Here is a 27,896-nt window from a genome sequence, read left to right on the forward strand (position 1 = left end):
ATTCTGTTTGATGCTTAAGTTATGATGCTGCTTTAATGCACGTTCATAGACCTGCCCTCAGATTGTTTGTTTCCGTTAAGGATACATATAAAATAGATAACCACAACTGTACAAAGAAATTTCAGATTTACCCCTACTGTATCAACTTTACCCATACTGCATTGTTGTTTGACAAAATTAGAAATATTCCCTCAGGCTGGATGGAAGCAAACTGTTTAGCTTCAGTGATAAAGTGTTTCATACCCGGGAAATGGAAAGTTAATTCAGTGCCGGAGTTATCCAGGTTTAAGTGATGGACTCGACGGTGTACCTATATTTATTGCCAATGGAACTTGTATCAAATTAATCAAAGTAATACAAGTCTATCTGAATTACACTTCTCGTTTTATAGGTTCATAGGTAGGTACTAAGCTACTGACCCAAAGGCCTATGTAAGCCTAGCCAACAAGGTTCCCTGGCTTTCACCACCCAAGAAAGTTATTTTCCTGTGCCCCTGTCGAGCAGAGCCACAGAAGTGACCCCCGGGGTGAATTTCCTATTTCCCATCCACTCATCAAGACATTTCTTGAAGAGTGCTAATGAGGAGCTTTGTTCGATATAGATGGGTAGCTTGTTCTACAGTATGGGAAGTCTCTGGGACAGGAATCTATCCCTCCAGCATGTTCTGTTTAATGTGGTGATGAGGTTTAGGTCCGTACAGCGAGTAGCTCTGAGAGATTGGGATTTCTTTAGGTGGAGCATTTCCAACAGCTCTGGGTTTGACATAACTTTGAATGTTAGGCAGAGATCACCTCGAAGTAGGTGATATGCTACGGCATAAAGCTGGAGTTTTTGGAGACAGTCAGCGTAGGGCACCTGTTGGAGGCTGGTAATCCTCTTTGTGAGGTACTATGGCCTTTCCAGCTGTTGTAGATGTCTTGTGAGGTACATTCCAAAAGGGGCGTTGTACTCTATAATGGGTCTAGTGAGCGACTAATAGAGGGCAACAATGACCTCTTTCTTCCTGGATGAGAACCCTTTCATGATGAGGTGTGCCACGTAGAAGGATTTTCTGACCACTGTGGCGATGTTACTGTCAAAGGAGAGACTACTGTCCACCTGAGTCCCAAGGTCTCATCAAAATTTCGGTGTTAAATAGAGTACCGCCTATGTGGTAGTTCATGGGTACAAAGTTTTTACCAAAGGGGATGACAATGCACTTTTTGGCATTGAGCTTGAGGCCATGGCTCTGACACCATGCATCTTCCTCGGTGAGGCCCTTCTGTAGGATGTCAACATCATTTGGGGACTCAACTATGTTGCCTAGTTTGCAGTCGTCTGCGAGCTTCATTAGCCAGTGACCTTCTGTATTAGCCGGTACTTCAGAGAAGTAGATACCAAACAGGAGAGGACCCAGGACTGAACCCTGTGGTACTCAAATTGTCACTGGTTTGAAGTCACTGATTTGGAGTCTACAGCTTTTACAGTGTGGGTTTTGTCAGTGAGCCAGTTGACAACCCATCTTCTGACGTAGGGATTTCTACCTACTTTAGTGAGTTTGTCTATAATTCCAGAATGGGGGATGGTGTCAAAAGCTTGGCGAGGTCAAGATAGGCTGTGTGAACCACCTTACCCCTCAACTATGGCTTTGGTGACTGCTTCAAAGAAATCAGTCAGGTTCAGGAGACATGATCCGCCTTTCACAAACTCGAACTGGGTGGGGCCCAGAGTTTGGATGTTACCAATGTCTTTGTTTACAAGTCCCATGATGATACGTTCCATGGCCTTGCAGCCCAGGCTCATCAGGCTAATAGGGTGATAGTTCCCAGGGTCCTTGGTGGCTCCCCCTTTGTGCAGTGGGATAACTGTTGCTGTGCACCATTCAGTGGGCACAAAGTCTGATGTGAGGCTATGATTGAACATGGTACTTAGGTGGGGAGCCAGTTTGTTCTGAAGTTCATGTAAAATGCAGCCTGGGATGTTATCCAGTCCCATGGATGCGGTGTTCTTGGCTTTAGAGAGTGCAGTTTTTACCTGCATAGTTGTGATTACAAGGACTCTGCATGCTTCTGGTATAGGTATGGGCCCTTTAGGGGGTGGGCAGGGGATAAAGTTAGCACTGAACCTATCTGGCAGGATGTTGGTAATATCAGTTGGTTCTGTAATTCTGGTGCCATTGTGCTGTAACTCAGAGCAGATCTGAGTATTGCCATTAAGATTCTTGACATAGCTATAGAATGCTTTGTGGTTGTCCTTAGAATCAGTGGCAATTTTGTTTTCTTAACTAGATTTGGAGGATTTTATGAGGGATCTCAGCTTCTTACAAAGGCTGGCCAGGGAACTCCTCCAATCATGGGGCTTTACTCTGTTTTGCAACAGTTTCTTCTGTCTGTTACAGAGTTTGTTTATGGCAGGGGATCACCAGATTGGCTTCCTTTTTTGGAGGATAGCATCTTGGTTCCGTTAGGGATTGCATGATCTATGCACTCGTGCAAGTGCTTACAGAGTGCATTTGTGTAGGATTCAGCAGTCGTTACTGTATTATCCATCTGCATGGGTGTCATGAAGTTCACCACTTCTGTCTTAAGAAGCATGAAGTTGGCTTTGGAGAAACTTTTAACAGTAGTTTCATTAATGGGGGGTGGGGGTGGCATATGGATATCTAAGATGATTAGTTTATGGTCGGATCTGAACAACGAGGAGCTGACCTCAGGTGTGGAACACCGGTTACTCATGCTGGTAATGACTAGGTCCAAGATATTGTTACCCCTAAATGGGGGTGTGGAAAAGTTGATCTAGGGCATTAGAACTTATGAATTCCATAAAGTGTTGAGCGAAGGAGTTGCTACAAGTGTAGTTTTCCCAGTTAATGGTGGGTTAGTTGAAAATCGCCCATTATCAGGGTGTTTGGTTGAACTCTATTTTCTAGTATATCAAGAAAAGAGAAGTGTGAATCCTAGGGTATGGTGGAGGATCTGTGGCAAGTTAAAATGTGGATTGGAGTTTTGCCCAGAGTTAGTTGCAGTTGGATAATCTCAGATGCACCCTGTTATTTTGTTTTTATTCTCCTTTGGAAATGTACATTAAAGTAAGATTTTATTGGGAAAAAAGCCAATGCATAAATTTAGCCCCTCAACAAAGCTTCATCAATACTAACCTACTACTGTCCTTTAATCCTTTCAATAATTATTAAAATGTGCACACAGCATCAATTACTAAAACAGCTTACTACAGTAATACTTGACTGTCAGCAAGGCTTTTGTCCTGGTCATGGTATTAAAAACCACATCTCTTATCTTCTTGTATTAAGTTAAAGTACAACGTAACTGACAACAGCTTAACATGTGCCATCGTTACAGACTTAACAAAAGCCCTGAACATGTACAGTCATAACCTCCTTATATCTACATTTACCGAACCTTAAACTAGTACAAAAGCTTCTACAACTGAGTGCATTCAGATTACATACTCAGATTTCACTCTTCTGGCCTGTACAACTAGGTGTGCCCACAGCTTCTGTCCTTGGCTACTACTGTGCATCGCATCCATCACAGACATAGTTAAATTCTGTCATCCAACTAAAGGCATACAATATGCAGATAACATCCCTTTTTTTACATTCAGTAGCACTACAAAAATAAAAATGCAAACCACGATGCATTCACCTAAGTTCAACACTGGATTTGCAACTCTTCCATCCTGGCCACCAAACCTCAATCCCCACTGCCACAGCTCTACAAACTAAAATAATAATCATACCAAATCAAAAATAGTCTCCATCTTCACACTGCTAGGGGTTCATCTTCACCTCAGCTCACACATTTGTCCACCATATTTATACAACTATATCCAAAATTCAGTGCTAAATTTGTCTTCCCTTATTGTATCAAAAACTTACCAACACTAAACTCTAGACTCAGTACTGTTATCAGTATTCTACTAGTCATTAATCTGCTAACCTAAGCTCCTCCCCTTTTGGTAAACTTAAGGGGGTTCACCATGGAGCTCCTCTTTTATATCTAACCAGTCCCTTACAACATACCATTACTTATCTCAAAATGACTAATAACTGGTTTGAATCTGGGGAAAAAAATACACAGCCTTTAGGGTATCCCATTCCACCTTGAAGAAATCTGACAAATGTCCATCTCGCTTCCTCAGAACTTGAAACCTCTCTGCAACCCCAGCACTGTAAGAACCACCATGGTCACTTACACTTCTTCATCACCCATAGCCGGCCTTAGGCATAGGCCAACTAGGCGGCCGCCTAGGGCACCGCTGTAGCAGGGGCACTTTTCTAGTATTTATTTGGTGTAGCAAGACCAGGATGGGGGCACCAGGTGGTATGGTGGGGGTGCCGTGGAGCTCTCTTGCCTAGGGCACCAGTTGACCTAAGGCCACTCCTGTCATCACCACTTCAAGACATGGAACAATCTCCTGCTTCATCACAAGATAAATATAAGTTCCTTTACAAACTTCTTAAGGAAACATCTTAGGGTTCCCCACCATCCCAAGTGTAACACACTCACATATAGCTCCTACTCTCTCTATTCATAGTAATCTTAACCTTATTCTAGGTGCATTTCAGCTTAGAATAGTCTATGACACTATACCAAATCACTACTGACAGTCTCTACATACCATACACCACTGTCAGCATTGGGAAACATACCCTTTTCCAAGCAAGATTTCTGCAGTCTGCACATCTAACAACAAAGCTACTTGCTTTTTCTAACTAATGATTTACTATTGGATTGAAAAGTGTTATGTTGTTGCATCACTAAAGAGTAAAAAAAAACAAAAAAAAAATAAGTGTAGAACTGTGTCACTAATTTCCATCTATTTTTTGGAACTTTTTTTTGTGTTGTAATAATAGATGAGACCAGATGCCTTAATGGTTAAGGTCTTTGCCTCCCATGCACAAGGTATAAGGTTCGATCCTGACCTCCGACCAATGCCTGTTTGGAGTTTGCTTGTTCTCTCTTTGTCTCCGTGGGGTTTCTCCCATGTCTGAAAAACATGCTGAGTGTGTTTCCATCTCCAACTCATCAATGAATGGGGCTGTGGGCAGCAACTGCTTTGGGCATCTACTGTGGTGCACAGTATCCTCAAGATAGGAGAACACAGATCAGACTGCATGCCATGGCTGGGCTAGCCACTCAACAGTGCAAAATATGGTTCAAGGTGATTCAGTCATGTTGAATGATGTCGCCAAAAATGGGCATGGGTAGTTACCGGTGATATGTGGGTTGAGGACCTGGCCTATTCTGATTCATGGCAGGGACCCTTGCTAATGGTGGGAGGGGGGATAGTTGCCCCTACTGGGCAGTGTGTGCCCACCATAAAGCCCAGTAGCCTTGGGTCAAAAAGTTACTGGCTGGCTGGTGTCTAGCTGCCCAGCCTGGATTACATTGGATAGCTCTATTGAGCAAAAGATGGACGTAAAACTAACCAACCTGCCAAACAAACTGATAACTGCTAGGTTCACTGACAGGATGCAGCTTGAGAGTGGATGCTATGATGATACAGAAGAGGGTGGACATCCTATGTATCCAAGAGACGAGATGGTAGGGAAGTGCAGCAAAACCACTTGGCTTGGTATCCAGACTCTACTACTCAAGTGGAGGACAGGCTAGAAATGGTGCAGGAATTGTGGTGAGTGAGGCTTCAGAAGGCAGTGAGGGATATCATCAGAATTAATGCCAGACTCATGGGAATCCGACTCCAGTGTAATGAGAGGGCGGTATTCATAACCTCAGCCTATGCCCCACAGCAGGGTTGTAAAAATGAGGAAAAGAGTGCATTCAGACACCAGCTGTAGAACCTACTAGATAAAACACAACAACATGAACTGGTGTTGATAATGGCTGACTTGAATGCACATATCAGGACAGACAGAACAGGATATGAGGACTACCTGTGTCCTCATGGGTGGGGAAACAGGAATAAAGAAGGAGAAGTCATTCTACACTTCTGTCTGGCAAATGGCTTGATAGTAGCCAACACATGGTTCAGAAAAAGAGATCACAACATTACATAAACCAGCAGCCAACATGCAACTCAGGTAGACTTCCTCTGAAACAGTCGGCCCACAGCATAAACCAGTAGTTGTTACAATCAGCTGCAGGCAGTGGTCAGAGAAGGCTCTAAAGTCAAGAGAGATCAGGCTAAAGACTTGGAAGTTGACTGGAGACACATTACAACAGTTCAAGGAATTACTCAGGGCTCTAGCACCCCAAGAAGAGGAGGAAATAGGTGGAGATGAACAAGAATAACACTGTCTAAAACAGCAAGTGTTAGGACTACAGAAAAGATATGCGGCCAAGCCAGGTATGGAAATAAGATACATAAGGAAAGCTGGTGGTGGAAAGCAGAAGTCCAGGAAGTCATCAAAAGAAAGGAGGAGTGCAGGAAGAAGTGGCAGACAGAAAAGACTGACCAGGCTAGGAAGGACTATTGGTTGGCTAACAAAGAAGCTAAGAAAGAAGTTGCAATAGCAAAGAATAGGGCGTTGGAAGCACTCTACCAACTTCAGGAAAGTGACTCAGTAAGGGGCACAAAGAAGCTATTTCAGGTTGCAAGGTAAAGACAGAAAGATAAAGATAGTCAGCCACCCTTCATAAGGGATGCCAGGAACAAGCTGCTCACCAGTCTACAGGACATCAAAGGCAGATGGAAGGAATATTTCTAGCAGCATCTGAATGAAGAAAAGCCCACAGAAGCTGTACTATCCCATGCACAGCCTATGATGAGTAGAAGAGGAGGAGCCCACCCTAAAAGGAGTAAGAACAGCACTAAGGAAGATAAAGTCATGGAAAGCAGCAGGGTCAGATGAGGTCGCAGCAGATATGATAAAGATGCTGGGTGAAATAGGGGAGAAATGGCTCCTGAGGATACTAATAGCAGTATGGAGAGAAAGGCGTATCCCAGATGAATGGAGAATAAGCATACTTGTGCCCGTGTACAAGAACAATGGGGGCATCCACAACTGTGTGTAGTACAGAGGCATCAAACTCCTACCACACTGCATGAAAGTTCTGGAGATGGCGATTTACAAATGGATACGCAGAGAAGTAGAATGCAAGATGGGAGATGAGTAGTTCGGTTTCAGATCAGGATGCAGCACAATTGACCCAATGTTTGCATTAAGAGAGATACTTGAGAAGAAGCTGAGATGAGGAGAGAGTCCAACTGGGCATTCCTAGACTTGGAGCAAGCATATAACAAAGGTCCCAAAAAAGCTGATCTGGGCAGTACTGTGGTGGTTTGAAGTCCCAGAAACATTGGTAGAATTAGTGCAGGCTATGTACAAGGACCCAATGACTCAAGTATGAACAGTGTTCTGCCTCACAGAGGGGTTCCCAGTGGGAGTGGGTATACACCAGGGTTTAGCTCTGAGCACACTGCTGTTCACACTGATGGGCTACATTAGCAAAAAGGTTGAAGGGGACAGATCAACAAAGCTGCTGCATGCAGATGATGTGGCAGTACAGGCAGACTCTGGTCTAGAACTTCAGCAAAGGATAAGAGAATGGAATGCAAATCTGAAGGCACATGGGATGAAACTAAGTGTAGACAAGATGGTAATGGCAGCACATTGGGAAATTCAGAAGAAGATGAGAATAGAGAAAGAAGGGAAGATAGTGAAACAGGTAAACAGCTTCAAGTATCTGGATGGGGTGGTTGAAGAGAAGGGTAGTCTGAATGAAGAGGTCAAAGCTAGTATCAGAGGGGCTGCAGCCAACTGGCCTAGAGTATCAGGTGTAGTCTATGAGAGAAGAATGCCAAAGAAGCTAAAAATTAAGGTGTACAAGACAGTGGTGTGACCAGTACTACTGTATGGTACAGAAACTTGGGCAGTAAAGGCAGAACAGTTGAAGAAGCTAGAGTTGATGGAAATGAAGTGCCTGAGAAAGGTGGTAGGATCCACATTGTGGGACAGACCAAGAAATGAGGACATAAGAGCAGAAGCCAACATAGCTACAATTGCAGAAAAGATCACAGAGAACAGATTACGGTGGTTTGGGCACATGTGTAGAAAAGCAGAAGACAATCTGGTGAGGAAGATTTGGGACAGACAGGTAAGAGGACGGGAGGACATCCAGCAAAGAGTTGGATGAATTGTGTGAAAGAAGATCTGTGACAGGCATGAGTGTTGAAGAAGGCAAGAGTGTTACATTGAATTGAGAGAGTTGGCAACAGTTAACATGATACCCTATCCCCCACGCAGAAAAATGGGGAAAAGGTGGCTGATGATAATGATGTTATATTAACATAGTGGAGCTTATCTCTTTAAATCTACATTCACAATGGGTTCTGACTAGCCACAAAAATCAAGAAATAATTAAAAAAATCAATAATGCTTTTTTATCTCAGCTGCCACATTATTCCACTTTCTAAAACAAAAAAATAAAAGCAGAAATAAATAATATGCTTACTGTTAGCAAACCAACTAGTTCTGGTTGTATGATCTCCCAGTTACTGTGACTAATGCTGTTAATGGCCATAGCATCATTTTCAACACATTTAACATTTTCTTTCATTATTTTCAGGCTGTCCTCTTCTTTAATCTTGTCTTCCAAATTGCCATCAGAGTCTGTCACAAGGTAGGTAACAATCTCTTGTTTAATGCACTCGAGATTTCCTTCCATCCGTTTTAGAGTATTTGCTTCATCATTCTTCAGCTGCTGGATGAGTTGTTGTTCCTTGTCTAGGAGAAACTGGTGCAATTCTACAAATTGTTGTTTAATGTATTTCTCCAAATTAAAAACATCTTCCTAGGAAACATAAGAATAAAGCAAAATAAGTAAAACAAATAGCTCTCCACTGCAGCTTAACTTGTACTTATGCATTTCCCTTAAATAAATAAAATGAACAAATGGCAGCCCATCCATTACATGGTAAAGGCATCCATCTGCAACACTGGTGATCTGGGCATGCACTATTCTCATACCTTTCAACTTTCTTGTACAAGAAGTCTGGATAAAGCCAGAAATCATGAGGGGTCAAAGACCCAAAATCAGAGTATGATTTTAAATACTGCTTTTACAAAACAAACATTTGACTTAGCATGCACTTTCTGAAGTATTTGAAATCTGAACTTCAAATGTCTGTCCTCAATCATTTGTCAGAAAACCATACATTTGATGGGAAACAGACCAAAAATTTGAGGAAAAAATTTGGACCTGCTGTGAAATTCTGAATAGCTGAGAATTATGGTAAGCTTAGAGTGAGGGGCAACCATCTAAAATGTTCTCCTTTCTGTAGGAGAGGTACTGGATGTGGTACATATCAGGTAGAAAGATGACACCCCCCAAACGTATAACAAGACTCACTATAGACTGATGGATGCATATTTAGGTCTGTGAAGTCTGAAAGGGAGGAACATACTGTCAAAAAAGAAGACAGGTGCTTAATGGACTACCATTTCAGGTTCTCACTTAAAACAGTTTTAGAGCCAGTAAAGTCTACTATGAATCAACAATCTCTTATCACAACCAACAGGCCTTCATCGTAGGAGAAGCAAGATGCCAGATACAAAACACCAAGTGAGACTACTCCCACTAGCAAAGCCAGTGACTCAGGTAGAAGAGAAGCCAGTAAAAGTTGCAGTGCTTGGGATACGACCCAAGTCAATGTGGAAATGAAAAGCTAGCTATATCTGCAAGACTGCAGTCTCTTGTAGTGCATACTAGGTTTGGAAAGGACTACATGAGGATGCTAAATCCAAAGTTCACCTCTACAAAGTGAAAAATCTGCACAAACTGAAATAATGGTGCTACCACTCAATCAATGTCCTGCAAGGGTTACTACTCCTAAAATGTCTACAAATTATGTATTGAGCCAGTATGTCATCAGTGTTTGAAGTCTTGAAGCTGTCATGTGACAGAGAATGACACTTAAAATATGTGGCATTGGAGAAAGCATCTGGGAAGCAGAATGTATCTTGTAAGACTAGACTGTTAAGGGAAATCTATTGGAGATACAGATGGACTCATGTCTGTCTATGCAGTTAAGAAAACAATCAATAATGTACAGTAATTTAAATGCATCTATAATGATGAAGGCCACACCTGTCACACAAGATGGTGCAGGTGAGTCCAGGTGAATAATACAGAGTAACAAGTGTAGGTAGGTCCATGTGGATGGATAATAGCTCTGGGATAACAGAAAAAGAAGTTACATCTTACCATAACGTTCCATCTGTATTGTTGATCCTTGTTCAGTCATTACGTATGGGTATCGGTTCTGAGCTCGGAACTGAGCCGGCCATTTTCCAAGCTCGCGCCATCTTCAAACTCTCGAGCTAAACTCTTACCCACAATTCCCCCTCTCCCTGTTACCTCAGATTGAGTTTGCAAGTTAAAGAAGGTAAAGGCTACCACTGGTCAAATAACCTAAGAGAACTGGATGGTGAGATCCACTAGAAACCACAGGAGGGGGAAGGAGGGAGGGTCGTAATGACTAAACGAGGATCAACAATACAGATGGAACGTTATGGTAAGACATAACTTCTTTATCTAATATTGTTAATCCTCGTTCATTTCTTATGTATGGGACAGAGTCCCCAGCTACCTCTATTCCTGGGAGGCTCTCATGGAAGGACATTCCTGAGCACCATAGAACTGAAAGATGCTCTTCCCCTGGAGGCCAAATCCAATTTGTAATGATTGATGAAGGTATGAGGCGTAGCCCAAGTTGCAGCTGCACAGATGTCATGTAAAGAAGCTTTGGCATGGAAGCCAGCAGAAGTTGCCACCGACCTTGTTGAATGAGCTTTCATGGTAGTAGGCAACGAGATGTTGCGTTGTCTATAAATGAAGGTCACACAGTCCTTCAACCATCTAGCTAATGTGATCTTAGCAACAGCTGATCCTAATCTAGATCCAGAAAAGGCCAAAAATAACTGGTCAGATTTACGAAAGGGTTTATTCCTGTTTAGATAAAAATGGATTTGCCTGTGTATATCAAGGCTACATAGGCAATACTCTCCTCTGTTTGAATGGTTGGGAAAGAAAACTGGCAATTCAATGGATTGATTAATGGACATTTCAGAGATCACTTTAGGCAGAAAGGACGGATTAGTTCTCAGAGACACTATCTCTATGAAAAATCAAGTATGGACTCTTGATGCATAAAGCCTGAAGTTCTGAAATACGTCTGACAGAAGTAATAGCGACCAAAAACAAAGTTTTCTATGACAAATACTTCAGGTCGCAAGAAGAGGCTGATTCAAAAGGTGCCATTGTCAGAGCTTGTAGAACTAATGATAAATCCCATGGCTGAATAGGTTCTCTAAAAGGTGGCTTCAGATGATTCACACCTTTTATGAAGGTCTTGCACAATTTATGGGACATGAGAGGAATCTTGGACACCCTCATGAAAATTAGAAATTGCAACCAAATTTACTCTAATGGTAGAGGCCGATAGACCCGATTGAAACAGGTTGGCCAAATAATCTAGTATTATCGACACTGGTGCTGAAAAGGGGTCTACTTGTTTATCTTTCAGCCAACAGGTAAATCTTTTCCACTTGCTCAGATAAGTATTTCTAGTGGAAGACTTATGAGAAGCAATGAGAATATCACGTACTGGTAAAGAAAGATCATTTTGCCTGGCAATCAAGGGAATTGGAGTAGCCAAGCCATTAGCTTCAGGCTGTTCAGGTTGGGATGAGTCAGGTTCTGTGGGTGTGAGATCAACTCTGGGATTGGATGGAAGATCCATGGTCGATCTAGTAGGTGAGGCCAAAGGAATGGGAACCAAATCTGTCGTGGCCAATATGGTACTATGAGGATTACCTTGCTCTTCAACTGCCGGGCTTTCTTCAGAAACTGGGGAATGAGAGGAAAGGGCGGAAATGCGTAGAGAAGACCCAAGGGCCACTCGTGGACTAAAGCGTCCCTGGGTGACTGTCCCGGAGGGGGAATCAGGGCGAAGTAGCTGCTGCATTTGTAGTTGGTCGGGGATGCAAAGAGGTCGCAGCAAGGATGGCCCCGGCGGTGGAAGGTCTCCGCCGCTATCAAGAGATTCAGGGACCACTTGTGAGGTTGAAGAATGCACCTGCTGAGTCTGTCTGCTATCACATTGGAACTCCCGGGAATGTGCGTTGCTAGAAGAAAATGGTTGGTAGCCATCGCCCGTTGCCATATCCTCATGGCCTCTCGAAATAGGGGGTATGATTTGGTTCCACCTTGCTAGTTGATGTACCAGACCACTGCCATGTTGTCTGATTGAATCGCAATTGTCCCAGATGGCAGCAGGGGATGGAATGCTTGCAATGCCAGAAGCACCACCCTCAGCTCTAGGACATTTATATGCAAATGGGCCTCCAGTTGGGACCATGTGCCTTGGACTGTCTGTCCCTGATATAGCCCGCCCCCCAATCAGGGAGGCATCCGTGGTCACTGTGGCCTTGGGTTGCTGGGGGGAAAAGGGGCGAGACCATTGAGAGAGATTGTGTGTCATCCACCAATTTAAATCCTGTTTGCACCTGTGGGTTACTCGAATCATGGCTGAAAGAGGATGCTGAAAAGGATACCATTGGGTGAGCAGTAGCCATTGTAGAAGCTTCATGTGAAACCTGGCCAGGGGAACAATGGTGATGGAGGCTGCCATGGAACCCAACAACTGTAGGAATGAGTGAGACGTGGATTTTTTCCTTTGAAAGGATTGGAATTAGTTGTTGCTTTATCCTTAAACTTCTGTGCTCTGGAATAGCAGCTCTGTGGGTTTTTGTGTCCAAGATAGCCCCTATTCTGTCGACTGAGAAGGGGTGAGATTGGATTTCTGCCAGTTTATGGTTATGCCTATGCCTAGCCTTTGAGCAGCGAGGAGAGAGTATGCCAGGGCTTTTTCTAGTAGATGTCTGGTGGGGGCGGAAATGAGCCTGTCGTCTAGGTATGGAAACACCTGGAATCCTTGAAGTTGCAGGTGAGCTGTGACAACTGCCATGTACTTTGTAAACACTCTGGGGGCTGTAGAGAGTCCGAAGGGCAGTACTCTGAACTGGTAATGACTGGCTCCCGCACGGAAGTGCAGAAAACTTCTTGATGGCCTGTCCACCTTTATGTGGTAGTACGCATCTTGAAGATCTATAGAGAGCATCCAATCATCTTTTTCCAAAAGCGGGAGAATAGACTGTATAGTGACCATCCGGAATTTTTGAACTCTCACAAACTTGTTCAATATACTGAGATCCAAAATTGGTCTCCAGTTCCCAGTTTTCTTTTGCACCAAAAATAGTCTCGAGTAGAATCCGGATCCTATCTGGTCTGGAGGGACTATTTGGATGACCCTTTTTCTTAGCAGCTTTTCTATCTCTAGTGCTCCTTCTTCCCTATGACTGGGTGGAACGTCAGGAAGATTTTTTTGAAGAGACAGGACAAAGATCAAAGGGGATATGATAACCTCTGGTTATGATCCTCTGTACCCAAGAATCGGTGGTAATGGTTAGCCAGGCAGAAGGGTAAAAGGAGAAGCGTCCCCCAACCACCTCCAAAGGAAAGGTGTTGGGCTGCTCTTCAGGAGCGCTGGTAGGATTAATGAGGGAAAGAATCCCTGGAACCCTGGTTATGTGGTCCCCCTCTGGCCTGAAAGGAGCGTCTTCCCTGCGAGTTTCTCCCTCTGCCTCTGGGGAAGAAATCGGCCTGTGTGCCACGGAAAGGACCCTGAGATTTCTTGAACCACATCTTCCCACTCTTTTGGTTTTGGGAGAAAGCACGTTGAGGGGAAGAATAACAGACACCTACGGCAGAAAGGGTCTTACCGTATTGTTCACATCTGGCCAGTGTGCTTTTACCTTTGGGCCCAAACAACGAGGAGGGCTCAATGGGGGCATTAAGAAAGGAAGACTTAAAAGGTTCCGCGAAGTTGCACAAGCGCATCCAGGTGTGTCATCTCAAGACCACAGCTGAACCCGCCACTCTAGCTGCTCCTTCTGATGCATGAGATATCAATCGCATAGAGGAGTTGGATATAGACTCAGTGGTGGCCAGCTGAGAGGCCACTTTGTCACGGACCTCATCAGACACTGCACCAGCCAAGGTTTCAGACAGCTCGGAAACCAGATCCCTTTGAAGCTTGGTGAGATGTGCCATATAATTCAGAGACCTGACAGCAAAGGTTGCTGAAGCAAAAGTGTGCTTCCCTATTCTGTCCAGGACCTGGGACTCTCTGTTAGGTGGATGGACAGTCTGGCTTTCTTCTTCTGCCAGATCCTTTTTTGTTGCGGCAACCACCACCAAAGCATCTATAGGAAGACCTTTGGGCCAGTGGGGATCTGAAGCAGGAGGGGACAAGATCTTATCTGGCCTGCAGGGAATAGCTTCAACAGTATCAGGGGCCTTCCAAGCACGCTGCACGATGGACTTGACAAGTTCATCGGCAAGTGGAGTAACCCAGGAGGTAGGGGGCCGGGTGCAAAAAGCCTGCAGGAACACAGATTCCTCAGAGGTCAGATTACAGGGCTGCCAATCACCTCTCTGTTTCAGGATTTCAAGGATATCGCCAAAGGATACCTCAGAGGGTGACCAAGGGGATCCTTCCCCCTCATTGAAATCAGTGTCTTCAGTGAGAGACTCCTCTGTGGAGTCCATGTGCTTCCTCTTACATGAACTTTTCCGGTGGACCTCCTCAGCGAGAGAAGCTGGGGAAGACAATGGAAAAGGGGATCCCTGAGGAAATATATCCTGAGGCCCTTACACCCGGTGTCCGCTAGTTGCGACTCGTGAGACCAGTGTACCAGAGGAGGGCGGAGGTATAGAAAAACCCAGTATCGTAAGCAGCGGCGAAAGCCTTCCCCATCAGTTGGAAGGTTGGTCCACCCGGAGAGGAGTGTATGTCAAGGACAGGGGGCACTCCTCACCTAAGTGGCTCAGCCTGCCGACTCGGAGTCCCTGGATGGCTGTGAAGCAGCAAGCTATGCGTATCACAGCTGACATCCTGGGTCGTAGCAAAACTTTCCTGCCACAAAGGCAACTGCGGTTCCTTAGTGAGATCCATAAAGGGAACTGCAGAAGGTGAAGACTGTGCTATATCCATGGACTTCAAAGGCAATGAAGGAGGAGAATAAGAAGGTGTCTTTGGGGATGGGTGATCACCTCCCCAAGGAAGGATAGTTCCTGGGGGGTGGAATACCTCTGGCCAAGAATGCCTGGTCCACAAGATGCAACACATCATGTTCAGATAGACTTCTAGTGGACCTCACAGAGACTGAGGGAGAAACAGGCCTGTCCACAAAAGAGGCAGACTCGGTGCCCATCTCATCTGATTGCACCGAGGACAACTGTGCAGAGAAAGACTGAACTACTGTAGTCTGTACCGAAGAAGTCATCGGTGCCGATGTCATTGTCTGCACTGACACAGGGATCGGTGCTGAAGTGATTGTCGGTGCCGAAACTGGAACCAACAAAACTGGAGTCAGTAATAAAGGCGTCGGTTCCGAGGAAGATCTTGGAGCCGATGGAGTCAAAGTCTGCGCCGACTGAATGGTTGGTGCCGATACAGTGGTAAAGGTCTGAACCGAGGAGCCCCTCGGTGCCGATATGTAGAAGGCTGTAGGAGAGGACGGAGCCAAAATCACTAATGGAGCCAAAGGCCTTGGTGCCGAAGGTCTGGGCACCGAAAGCACTGGGGATGACTGAGAGAGCTCCAGAGCCGAAATTTTAGCCTTTTTAGATTTTGGTTGGTGTGAGTCCCCAGCCGGGGACGAAGGCAATGATTTAGCTTTGGTAGAAACATCCATTTTCTTATGGGATTTAGGAGGGGTTGAGACCTCTGACCCAAAAATAGCTTCTGAAAAGGGAGATTTTAGAAGTCCCTTCAGGATCAGCTTATTTTTCATTTCTAGCAAAGTTCTATTAGAAAGGTTTGCACATATAGAACAAGGAGGTTCAACAGATAAACGGGAAGCTCCCAACCAATAAACACATAAGAGTGTGCATCAGAAAAAGGCAGTTTGTGCCACAATCAGAAGACCGTTTAAACCCTGGAATACTCTTTTTATCTGCCATATTAACCAATAGAAAAGTACCAAAAATGGTACAAGAGAGTACCCGAAGGTATGAAAAAGAAAAAGAAAGGGATTACCAACGATGGTAAGGAGAAATTACCTTGCAGTAAAAAGGGTAAGTAAAGGAAAGAAAAAAACCTGAGGAAATTATGAACGCTAGATGCGATAGGGCAAGAGACAATAAAATATCAACTTTTTTTGACAGAAAAGTAATTTGTAAAGCAATTAAACAACAATTGACAGTACTTGGCTCAAGAGAAGTAGCTTGACACGACCGGATGGCAACACGGCAAACGAAATCTGGGGTAACAGGGAGAGGGGAGTTGTGGGTAAGAGTTTAGCCCAAAAGTTTGAAGCTGACGCGAGCTTGGAAAATGGCCGGCTCGGTTCCGAGCTCGGAACCGATACCCATACGTAAGGAATGAACGAGGATTAACAATATCAGATTGTTATATACAAATATGGGACACTGAGTAACAGGTCTGTGACAACACAGCATCCATTTGGATTGAAAAACAGAGCTGATACAAAATGTGTTTTGAGTTTGTAAGACTGAGGAGCAAGCAGATGATACAGAACTCCTTGTACAGGTGTATGGGTATGGTGCGTCTGTATGTTTGTGAATACTGGAAATGGTGAAAGTATAGCTGTGTAATTTACACTTGCCTTCAACTGTAGATATTCAAATTCTTCACTGCTGCAGTAGTCTATGGGATATATTGTGCCAAGGATACAACAAATGACAGGCTTCCGAAAACTTTCACCCCCCCCCCTCCCATACTGTCACGTTGGCTGATTACAAGCTAATCCCTTTTGGAGAGCTATATAACCAGCCAGAGTAACTAAAAATCTTCAGGACATTCTTGACCCTAAAGAAAAATGACAAAGTCCTCCTGAGCAACCATTAAAATATATATAATATAAATATATATAACCATACAATATATATATATATATATATATATATATATATATATATATAGATATACATACATACATATATATATATAGATATACATACATACATATATATATATATATATATATAGATATACATACATACATATATATATATATATATATATATATATATATATATATATATATATATATATATATATATATATATATACATACACACACACACACACATTATATATACATGTATATATATATATATATATATATATATATATATATATATATATATATATATACATACACATATACACACACGTGTGTGTGTGTTTGTGTGTGTGTGCGTGGATCTACTTTGTTTCATTGAATCTCATTTCACTGAATTTCATTTCACCCCAACCACTTCACTAATAATTCAGATTACTGAAAATTAATTTCATTGAACTGCAGTTAGTATATATGGCACTTTGTAGAGTACTGTAAGGGAGTCCCCGTGGACTATGATTTTTGCAGATGACATTGTGATCTGCAGTGAGAGTAGGGAACAGGTGGAGGAGACCCTGGAGAGATGGAGATATGCTCTAGAGAGAAGAGGAATGAAGGCCAGCAGGACTAAGACAGAATATATGTGTGTGAATGACAGGGAGGATAGAGGAATGGTGAGGATGCAAGGGGTAGAGGTGGCGAAGGTGGATGAGTTTAAATACTTGGGATCAATAGTTCAGAGTAATGGTGAGTGTGGAAGAGAGGTGAAGAAGAGAGTACAGGCAGGATGGAGTGGGTGGAGAAGAGAGTGTCAGGAGTGATTTGTGACAGACGAATACCAGTAAGAGTGAAAGGGAAGGTCTACAAGAGGGTAGTGAGACCAGCTATGTTATATGGGTTGGAGACAGTGGCACTGACAAAAAGGCAGGAGTTAGAGCTGGATGTGGCAGAGTTAAAGATGTTAAGATTTGCACTGGGTGTTTTGAGGGTGGACAGGATTAGGAATAAGTATATTAGAGGGTCAGCCCAGGTTGGAAGCTTTGGAGACAAAGCCAGAGAGACAAGATTACGTTGGTTTGGACATGTGCTGAGGAAGAATGCTGACCATATTGGGAAAAAGATGCTAAGGATGAAGCTACCAGGTAACAGGAAAAGAGGAAGGCCTAAGATAAGGTTTATGGATGTGGTGAGAGAGGACATGCAGGTGGTTGGTGTGACAGAGCATGATGCAGAGGACAGGAAGAAATGGAAACAGATGATCCGCTGTGGCAACCCCTAATGGGAACAGCTGAAAGAAGATGATGATGATGTAAAGTACTGTAAGGCAAGTAAAAGGTATATGCCCTTTTCCCCACTGTAGTGTAATCCTGGAGTTAGTATATACAGTTAGGTTGGTGTGGGGGTCACGGCCCCCTACTTAGTTTGAGTAGATATTGTCTTCTGGACCGAGTTAGTCATTGCTGTTGCAACTATGCATGTCTATTGGTTAAAATGTATTGTTTTGAAGTTTTTGGTAAAATACAATATAAAACAAACAAGGTGGGGGCCTGTGCCCCCACACCCCCAACTATATATACTAACTCCAGGATTGCACTACAGTGGGGAAAAGGGCATATACCTTTTACTTGCCTTACAGTACTCTACACAGTGCCGTATATACTAAGTTCAGTTCAGTGAAATGAGATTCAGGGAAACAAGTTTTCAGTAATTTGTGTTTTCAGCGAAGTGGAGTGGTTGGGGTGAAATAAACCTAAGTGAAATGAGATTGAATGAAACAAAGTAAACCCATATTTTATATATATATATATATATATATATATATATATATATATATATATATACATACACACACACACACACATACAGATATCTATCTATATATATATATATATATATATATATATATATATATATATATATATATAATATATATATATATATATATATATATATATATATATCTATATATAGATAGATAGATATCTATGTATATAAAACCCACACACGTGCACATACAAACAAATAAATACACACAACCCACAACAAAAATGTATGGTGCTTGGGTGTAGCTAATGCAGCAGTGGATAATTTAAACATCTGTACAATGTCCATTACTCACACTGCTGCAGTAACCTATGGGTAGACTAGACAGCTTATACAACCAGGAAGAGGAAAGGATAAGGGTCCAGGAGTCCCTGGAGAATGGTCCAAGCAACTCTAGCTGTGGACCTAGAAAAGAAATCCAGCTTGTAGTACTTTGTAAATGTATGGATAGAGGACCAGGTTGCTGCCTCTAGAATACTTCCAGAGTCCACCCTATTCCAGTACACCATCGCAGAAGCTAAAGCTCTAATAGAATGTGCCTTAATATTGCCTAGATTAGATGGTAGGAATTTTTTTTATTTATTTATTTTACATTTGTTTACTGGGAAACTCTGACTGGAACAAGGTCCATTTACAGCAGAGGCCCGGGGAGAAAAGCTCCATAACATAACAGTGCAAATACAACAAATGACAAAAAAATTTCTGTAATGAGGGCATATATACAATCAGAGCTCCATGTCTTTATATGACAACACATAATCCACGAATGACAGAAAATTTCTATACAGTGGCATATATACAATCAAGGAGATTTTTTCATCAAGGAGAATAATAATAATAAAAAAAACAATAGCAGAGGCCAACCATCTATAAACAGTCTGTTTAAACATGGGGCAACTCTTTTTATTCTTAGAAAAGGAAACGGAGAGTTGGTTAGCTTTCCTAAAGGACTTCGTTCTGTCACGACAGTACCCAAGTTGGCTACACACATCCGAAGTTTATAGAGTGTTTTCTCCCTTGTGTTTTGGTTCTATCTAGGAAACAGGGAGATTGATGACTTGATTCAATGTGAACTCTGAGACCACCTTAGGCATAAAAGAGGGAGTTGTGCAAGAGTGACTCTTTCTCTATGGAAATCCGGACAGGATTCTACCGCCATGAGAGCTTGCAATTCAGATACTGTCCTTGCAACTGTAAGAGTAATAGCAGCAGCAGTTTTCCAGGTAATGAATCTTAAACATACCTGACAAGCTGGTTTGAATGGTGACAGTCTGCATTTCTAACACAAATTTGTGATTCCAAGGAGGAGGACCCATCTACAATTTCATCTCAAGTGTAAAACACGTCTTAGGAACTCTTTAACAATAAACAGAAAGGTGAGAGGGGGATCCATGGACAGACATGCAGAAATGGCTACAAGACGTACCTTTATAGAGGCTCAGGATAGTAAGTCACAAAAATATTTAAACATCAGTGGTCCAAAATCCTTGCTGGGTATCTGGGTATTGGCTAGGCACAAACTCAAAAATCTCTTCCATGTGCTAATACATGATTATTGAGTAGCAGCCTTTCTGGTAACCATTTGAAATGTTGGGACCCATTACAGCGAGTCCTGAAACACTGAGACCGAATGGCCAAAAAATTGGACTTGTATGTATTAAGTTTGTGATGCCATTTCTTGGAATATTCCCTTTTTCCAGAGGTATGGTGATCTCTGAGTTGGTATGCATAAGTCTGGGGGATGTTGGGGTTTGCCCCAATGTGGGGGAAGCAAAACAAAGTTTTAAGGAGAACAGCGAGTTTTGAGATTCTCTCTTCTGCCGTTACTCTTGTCTTTTTTTTTTTTCAACTTCTCGTCACTTAGCTTTTTACGTGCCAATATTTCAATAGGGGAGACAGGATTTCTTGCCTCCTTCAGTACCTGCGGCACATCTTCTCGAAAGTGTAAGGTATCAAAACTGAATTACCCAGGCAGTCAGTTGCAGTGGTAAGACCACGGGGTGTATCATACTCCACTTGTCCGGTGTGAATTCATCCAGTCTGTGAGGAAGCTTCTAGTAATTGCTCCTGGTCAATTCCATAAGGGAGAACCAATTTTTCCTTAGGTCAAAAGGGAGCCACTAAACTGATTCCTGGATAGACTTGCCCAATCTTCAGAAATAACCTGGAGATCATTGGAAAAAGTGGAAATTCATAAAGGAACACCCCCAACCACCGGGATGAAAGAGCACATGTTTTCCAGGCATGCTTGCAGGGGTCTGTGTAGTTATCTGAATGGGGTGAACAGATCTACTTGCTGTGTTCCCCACATCTGGGAAACCCCTGGAAGGCCTATGCATTGAGTTTCCACTCAGGAGGATCTGCCCAGGATCTGCTTAGCTTGTCTACCATTATGATCTGCTCTTGTAGTATGCCAGAAGCTAACTCAAAAGGTATCACTGCCAGGTAGCACAGGGGTATGGCCTGGTGTCCTCCTACTTTATGTACCACATTATGGTGGAGAAAAAACAAATTATGAAAAAACTTCCAAAGTATACTCAAGCACCAAACATAAAACACATTTCTATTCCTGAAATACACTGCAAGTGCTTACTTAAATATATCACCTTCAGGCAAAATGACTTAAACAGTAAAATGAAGGCAAGTAGTCAAAAAGTGTACATAAGCACCAAAAAACCCAAGTACATAAAAACAATTTCTAAGCTTAAAATCCTTGCACTTTAGTTAAAATACAGTACATTTGTCTCACAAAACAGTCCCAGTATTCAATGAAGCCCTGTTCTTAAAAAAAAAAAAATTGCAGTAAATACAAGAAACTTATGATATAAACAAAATTGCCAGAATTTTTCAGAAAATAGAAGATACATCAACAATATTTTGTGTGGAAAGTTTCTGCTATGGAGACTTGTCTGCCAGAAATGAAGCCTACAGTCATTTGCTGTGTACTGTGAAGCCTCTCAGATTTTATTCCTTGAGGCAGTAGGAAAGTTCTGAAGATGTTTAGACACTCTGTTTATATAGTAACCATTCTAAAATAGGGTCATTTTAGGGGTTACTATAGGGGCAGCGAGAGTGACAGTGTGTGTAGGGATGATTGCTTTTAGAAGCAGACCAGTTGTATCTTTGGCAGGATCCAAACCATAGGCTACAGTAGCAGGCAGAATGAAAATTATACCTTTTTCCCCACTGTTGTGGGATTGCAGAGTTGATATACATATAATTAGCACGGGGTATGGGGGCTTGCCCCTACATTAAATAAGTTTTCAATATTTTGAGTTTCAATACTTTGAGTTTTCAATCAAATGATAGCAATGCATATATATCTGCATTTCACACACGCATGTACATTTGCAGGGTCTGATAATTCACATCAGTGATGCAAAATACCTTGGAGAGGTTTATGGGTGTCATCTATAAAGCAGATCCATAAAGAAAATGTATTTTGTGTTTCTATGGGTTAATGAGCAGATCTGTAATGCAAAATAGCCCATGTGAATCAACAGCAAAGAAACATATCTATAATGCTGGACAGCCTGTGAGGCTCTTTGAGGAAAGAAGCTGTATCTATGAAGCAGAATGGCTTGTGTGGGCCTGTGGTTTGTAGTACACATATCTGTGGTACAGAATGACTTGTGTAGACCTATGGAGTTGGAACCAGATTTGAATTACATAATAGCAGGTCTTTACTATCAATAATGTGCAGTGAATGCATTCAAGAGTTAAAACTTGATAAATCCCACAAATTAGTTTTTAACTGCATTGAAATACGGATTGGTACAGCTACCAAAAACATAATTTTCTTTGCCATTAAAATGCAAAATCTATTTAACATATCAATCCTATTTTAAACAATTTCAAATATTTTTTTTATTGACTGACATTTGATTACTGTAAAAGTCTGACTGTGTATGAGTCCATGTTCAACGGAGGTCCAGGGAGAAAAGTTCCAAAGTACTACAAAACATTTTAAGAACAATAATTTTACAATCTTCAAAAAATAAATCTACAGTTTAAATGTTGTGTCTTTCGGCTTTTCCCGGTTTGGGGTCGCCACAGAGGAACTCCGGTCGACCCTTTGACAACGTTCCAAGCCTGTATCCAAAAACAAGGGGAGTGAATGGGTAATGTCACTCCTGTAAAAGCACAGTAACGTTTATGTGAAGTACTTCAGATTTCTACAGTTTTCAACAGTTTGTAGCAATACAGTTTAATAGACGTCTAAATCCGGTGAGACTGCATTGCAGAAAGGTGGAGCAGTTCCATAAATTCTCCAGAAAAGGTACAAGACGAAGTTGTAAGACTGAATCTGCCAGTTTTGCTGTACCAACTTCACAAGTGACTACAGAAACTTTTCAACCATCTACAGTAAAGCAGCTTGGCCATCTGCCTGTCTGTTGACTGGTAAGAAAATTATTCTGTGTTACATACAGTATGAATGCCATAGAGGTAATAATAATAACAGAATAAATGTATATACAGCATATTAGCAAATGTAAAACCTTATTAGGGCAAGTTAATAGTAAGGCATTATGCAAATGGATTGCAATTTGATAGTAAGGCATTATACAAATGGATTATAATATTTGACTGGTATCTGAAATAAAATCATGTGTGGTATAAAATTGTTTATTGTGTGTACAATGTCATAAAAATACAGTGCATGACATTATCCAAAGGTTAGACTGTACAGACAAAAATTGTAAAGGTAAAGAACCAAGAAAAGTTAATATGTTGACATTATATTCAAATGTTAGACAGTTATGTTCTGTCACCAGATGTAAAAGGTTTATTTCAGAGTTGCAACAACAGTCAAATCAGTTACTGATAGAAACTAGTACATTTTGTTACAAAGAAATGTAATAAACTTCTAAAAGACAGACACAATGAGTTCAGGAAGCTTAGACAAGTTAGTTATACACACATCTTTTCAAAAGTGCATAGGAGTTTCAAATTCAGCAGAACAGCTTACTAAAGAATGTCAGAAAGACCATGCAACATCACAGGAAATTCAACAGCAGTTGTAGGATAAAGGAACTAAATTAGCTCAACTGACAAAGACTGGGAATTTCCTGCATACACAGTTAATCTGTGCAAAAGAAATATATTTTATAATATGTTTATGTTTTGAAAATGGTTAAGCATGTATGCTAGGATGGTAGGGACATGACATGCTTGTATAAAGATATACATATACAAGACAGACATGCATGTGTGTTCTTTTCATCTAGAGTACATTTGTTTACAATGCACAAAAGCAAAAGGCAGACAACAGCAAATATAAATAAGCATATGTTATAATTGTATAGTAACACCAAACAGTTAAAGTTCTGAATTTTAAAAATAAATAAAATCACAGATGGTATTAGTCAAACAGTTTTTGTAAAATTAATGGCAGGACAGTTAAATAGATAAATAAAAAATACTGAAATCCATGTAAGGTAATTGTACAATAATGTCTACCTATGTTGTATAAATGCATAGTTGTGCAAATTACAATCACATTAAAGGAAAAATGCCAAAAGAATTAATTATAGTTTATAGAGTATAAAATGTGAGCTCAGACCTTCCTAGACTGAATGAATAGTTACAGGAAATGTTGGAAAGATAAGATAAACAACAAGACTGATTACCAGACAAGTAGCTTGAGTTTTTCTAAAGCATCATTGTTATTAAAACATACTTGTTAAAATGTTTACAAGCAACACTATTTGGTAATTGTAATAAAATGTCACAATTGTGCATAGATGTCACTGATAATCTGTTTGCAAGTAAATGTTAAAAGAAAAAAAACTCAGTTGCATCAAGTACAGCCAGCAAATGGGCTATAGTATACATACAGTTCAAATCAATTGTGCAGGAGGGTGTAAATACCAACTAATGATCAAATCAAATAAAAGTCCATAGTTTATTATTAGTAACCAAATAAAGTAAATGTATGGCCAAAGTGTTGGGCTGACATACATTCTATTCTCACAGCATAAAGCAGGTAAATAGTACTACAGGGGAGGGGTACTTTCTCAGTTTTACACTGACTGTATAAGCAATACTGCACAAGGGTCTGAAATAAACCTATAGAAAAAATAAACAACAAGGGTTTGAAATAAAGCTACAGAAAAAATAAACAACAAGGGTCTAAAATAAAGCTGCAGAAAATAATATATCATTCCTTCTTGACAATACTCTTTTAGGGGGAGGAAAAAAACAGTTATTAGTGTATTAAAAATACTGGTAAATTGGATTAAACCTGACAGAATAAGATATTTTACAAGTTGTTAATAGCTATCATAATGGTTACTATTGTATTGTTTAGAATTAAATTGTATTTACAACCTGTTAAATTGTAAAGCTATACAAGAGATGGTTTAAAAAACAAGAGATGATTTAAAATTGCTTTATTAAAGCTATACAAGAGAGAATAAAGATATGCAAAATGCATAAATGTTTCTAATAGCAAGAATGGTCACTATTTCAATATGTTTTTGACAAAACAATGTTGGTATAGTTAATTCAACGGTTGCAAAGAGTTAATGAAACAATTCTAAGTCATAAATTAAAGGTTTTGTTTCTTAATGTGTTTTTTATATAGAATGTTTTGAGTATGTTTAAAAACAGAGGGAATTGTTAGATATTATGAATATAAAGCTGAAATTAATTCTGTTGTAAATATGCTGAAAGAAAAAGTTTGCTTGAATATATGTATAGAGTTTACAATGTGCATTCATACTATATGTATAACAGACAGGCTTCTCTTCACAGCATCAGAAAATGCCTAACAAAGCAATACTGGAAAACAAGCATTACATGATTTTCTCATGTTTGTAGAACAAATATCTATTAACAGACATCCTTTTTTATAAATTCAGCAATACGGGATGTTTTTCCAGTAGGAACAGCTTATACAGATGTTTCCTTTCAGAATGGCATCCTCACATCAGCAAAAGTGCTTAAAATCACAAAAGGACAATAGAAAAGTCTATAAACAGACATTATGTGACTTCCCATAGAAGGCCAGAAAAATATACCAGGAGGAAATAACAATCTCTTGTGTGCGTGACTAGCTCTGTATATAGCTATTGTAGTAATTCAGTTATGTGAGAGAAGGACAGAGAGAGGTATTTTGTAGAGGTCATCATTCATATCTGTAATGAAGGAAAACTTTGTAAATATATGCTACAAATCTGACAGACTACGTGTGGTTTGTTATAAAATAAGTTATCTGTAACTGTGCTTATAGCTGCAAAATATATTTCTTTATCAGTGTGCAATTTGAAAGGCTTGGTGCTTTAAACAGACTACATATGGAGTCATGCAGAGCTATGTGTCTCTGATTCAGCAGTAAACAGCACAGCAAGACTGTGTGTCTTAAGAAGACTTCAAATCCCACAGCAAGCAAATAAGCAGAGCAATATAATTTTTCAGTGTCGAGTTACCAGCCCTGATGCACAACCTTCAACAAAGGTACGCCCATCCACGCAGAAGACGCTCTAGCTGAGAATCGAACCGGACAGCGTCTAACTGTGAGGAAACAATGCTACCACAGCACCACCACACTAAATTGGACATAATATGAAAACATCGGTTAAGAATACATTCAACATATATGACAATGATTTAATATTCATAGAAAGTTTAATTTCTCTATAAACTGGCTAAAGCTAAGTTAGTATAATACAAACAAAAACTGCAATATGAAGTCAGAGAAAAAAGGGTTGTGGTATATTTAGAAAGAGAATCCTTTGACAGAAGTAAGGAAGTGAGTGAAGAAGGGAGAGTATGGCGGTATAAGGTATGAAGAGGTACTTTGTGATATATAAGGATATAGTACATATATTTTAATAATCTTTTTAACGTCCTGTGAATTCAACACCTTCATGTTAACTCAGTTCTGACTGCCACATTTAGTATCATAAGATACGTATTGTGCACTGCAAAGGCACTGCTCCATTCACTAGTGCAAGTATATATATATATACATATATATAGTACGCCATTAAACAGTGCTGTGAATTTACAGGTGCACAAAGATTGGACTAAAATGGACCGTAAATTAAATAATGGTATAATTTTCAAAAAGTAAGACATTTATGATTAAAATAACCATTGTAAAGTGACAACACAGCACTTCAGGACAGTGGGTAAAACATTTACTGACAAGTCTTTATCATCATGTGCTATCATAAGACAACAGCTTGAACGATCTTGCAGAAAAGTATGTTAACAAATGCCTGCACAAATCAATTTCACATATATGAGTAAAGTATTACAAAACAACCTTTAAGCACTGTTTACAAGATACTGCCATACATAACAGTATACCTTCCTGAATTTTAGATTAAGAACATTTCCACTTTTCTTCATCACTACTCAGACCTCAACAGAAAATATAAAGGTATTGCCAACAGGTTTTTCTCAAATTCTTCTCAATGATAACCAATAAATCACATGCAATAAAATTAGCTTTAAATAGGAGAAATACCAAGAGGCTGTATGCATTTCTCACAAATTATTTATCTTTAAGACATTTGGAATTGACCATTCACCTTACTTACTTTTATATCTCCAATTTCCTTCTCATGATGGTTTTGCATGTATTTAAGTTCTTTCACTTTGGAGTCTAGAGATGTTATAGCCATTTTTATCTTGTCCTGTGGATTGAACAAAAAATAATAAAAACAAAAACATAATTAAACCACATGAACAACAAGACAAAGAGCTGCAAATGTACTTTGATTATCTTCCATTACAAGGACAGGGTAAAACACCAATATGGGTACTATACCCATCACCAATTTCTGTAAAGTGCCAGGAAAGGCATACAGACACTGCCATGAACTTTAAGACCCATTAGTGCAGTGCTAGGTATGCATACCTATAATTAACTTTATAAAGCTTTAATTATTCAATTAATAGAACCCTTAATTGTATCTTTAAATAAGAATGAAGGCATAAAGTCTTAGAAAGGGAGTGGTCTTGGTCGCTATCAGGCAACTAAGATAAAATGGGGCAAAACATTGGAAAACAACTGCAAATACAGTTTGGTGATTAATAGCTGTCCTGTTCAAAACGGGATTAGGCTGTGGGTAATATCTCCCCACACACAAATACACCAGGTGGCTCACTTCCCTACCCTACTCTAGTGGGTTAAGCCAGAAATTATGTAATAATATCCTACTTCCTA

General features: G+C 40.7%; 1 protein-coding gene across 1 annotated transcript in view; it reads right to left on the reverse strand.

Moving 5' to 3' along the window:
* The window catches only part of LOC122813882 (nuclear factor 7, ovary-like), a 294,417-nt gene extending 267,058 nt beyond the window's left edge, over positions 1 to 27,359 (reverse strand). The window contains exons 1-2 of the mRNA XM_044086423.1: positions 27,268 to 27,359; positions 8,418 to 8,756 (exon numbers count right to left, since the gene is read on the reverse strand). Of these exons, the coding sequence (XP_043942358.1) occupies positions 8,418 to 8,756; positions 27,268 to 27,351 (423 nt within the window). The 5' untranslated portion in view covers positions 27,352 to 27,359. The remainder of the gene's footprint in view (positions 1 to 8,417; positions 8,757 to 27,267) is intronic.
* Between the last annotated feature and the right edge of the window lie 537 nt (positions 27,360 to 27,896).

Source organism: Protopterus annectens, chromosome 10.part0 (assembly GCF_019279795.1).
Source record: "Protopterus annectens isolate FY-2018-M chromosome 10.part0, PAN1.0, whole genome shotgun sequence".
Taxonomy (NCBI): Eukaryota; Metazoa; Chordata; order Ceratodontiformes; family Protopteridae; genus Protopterus; species Protopterus annectens.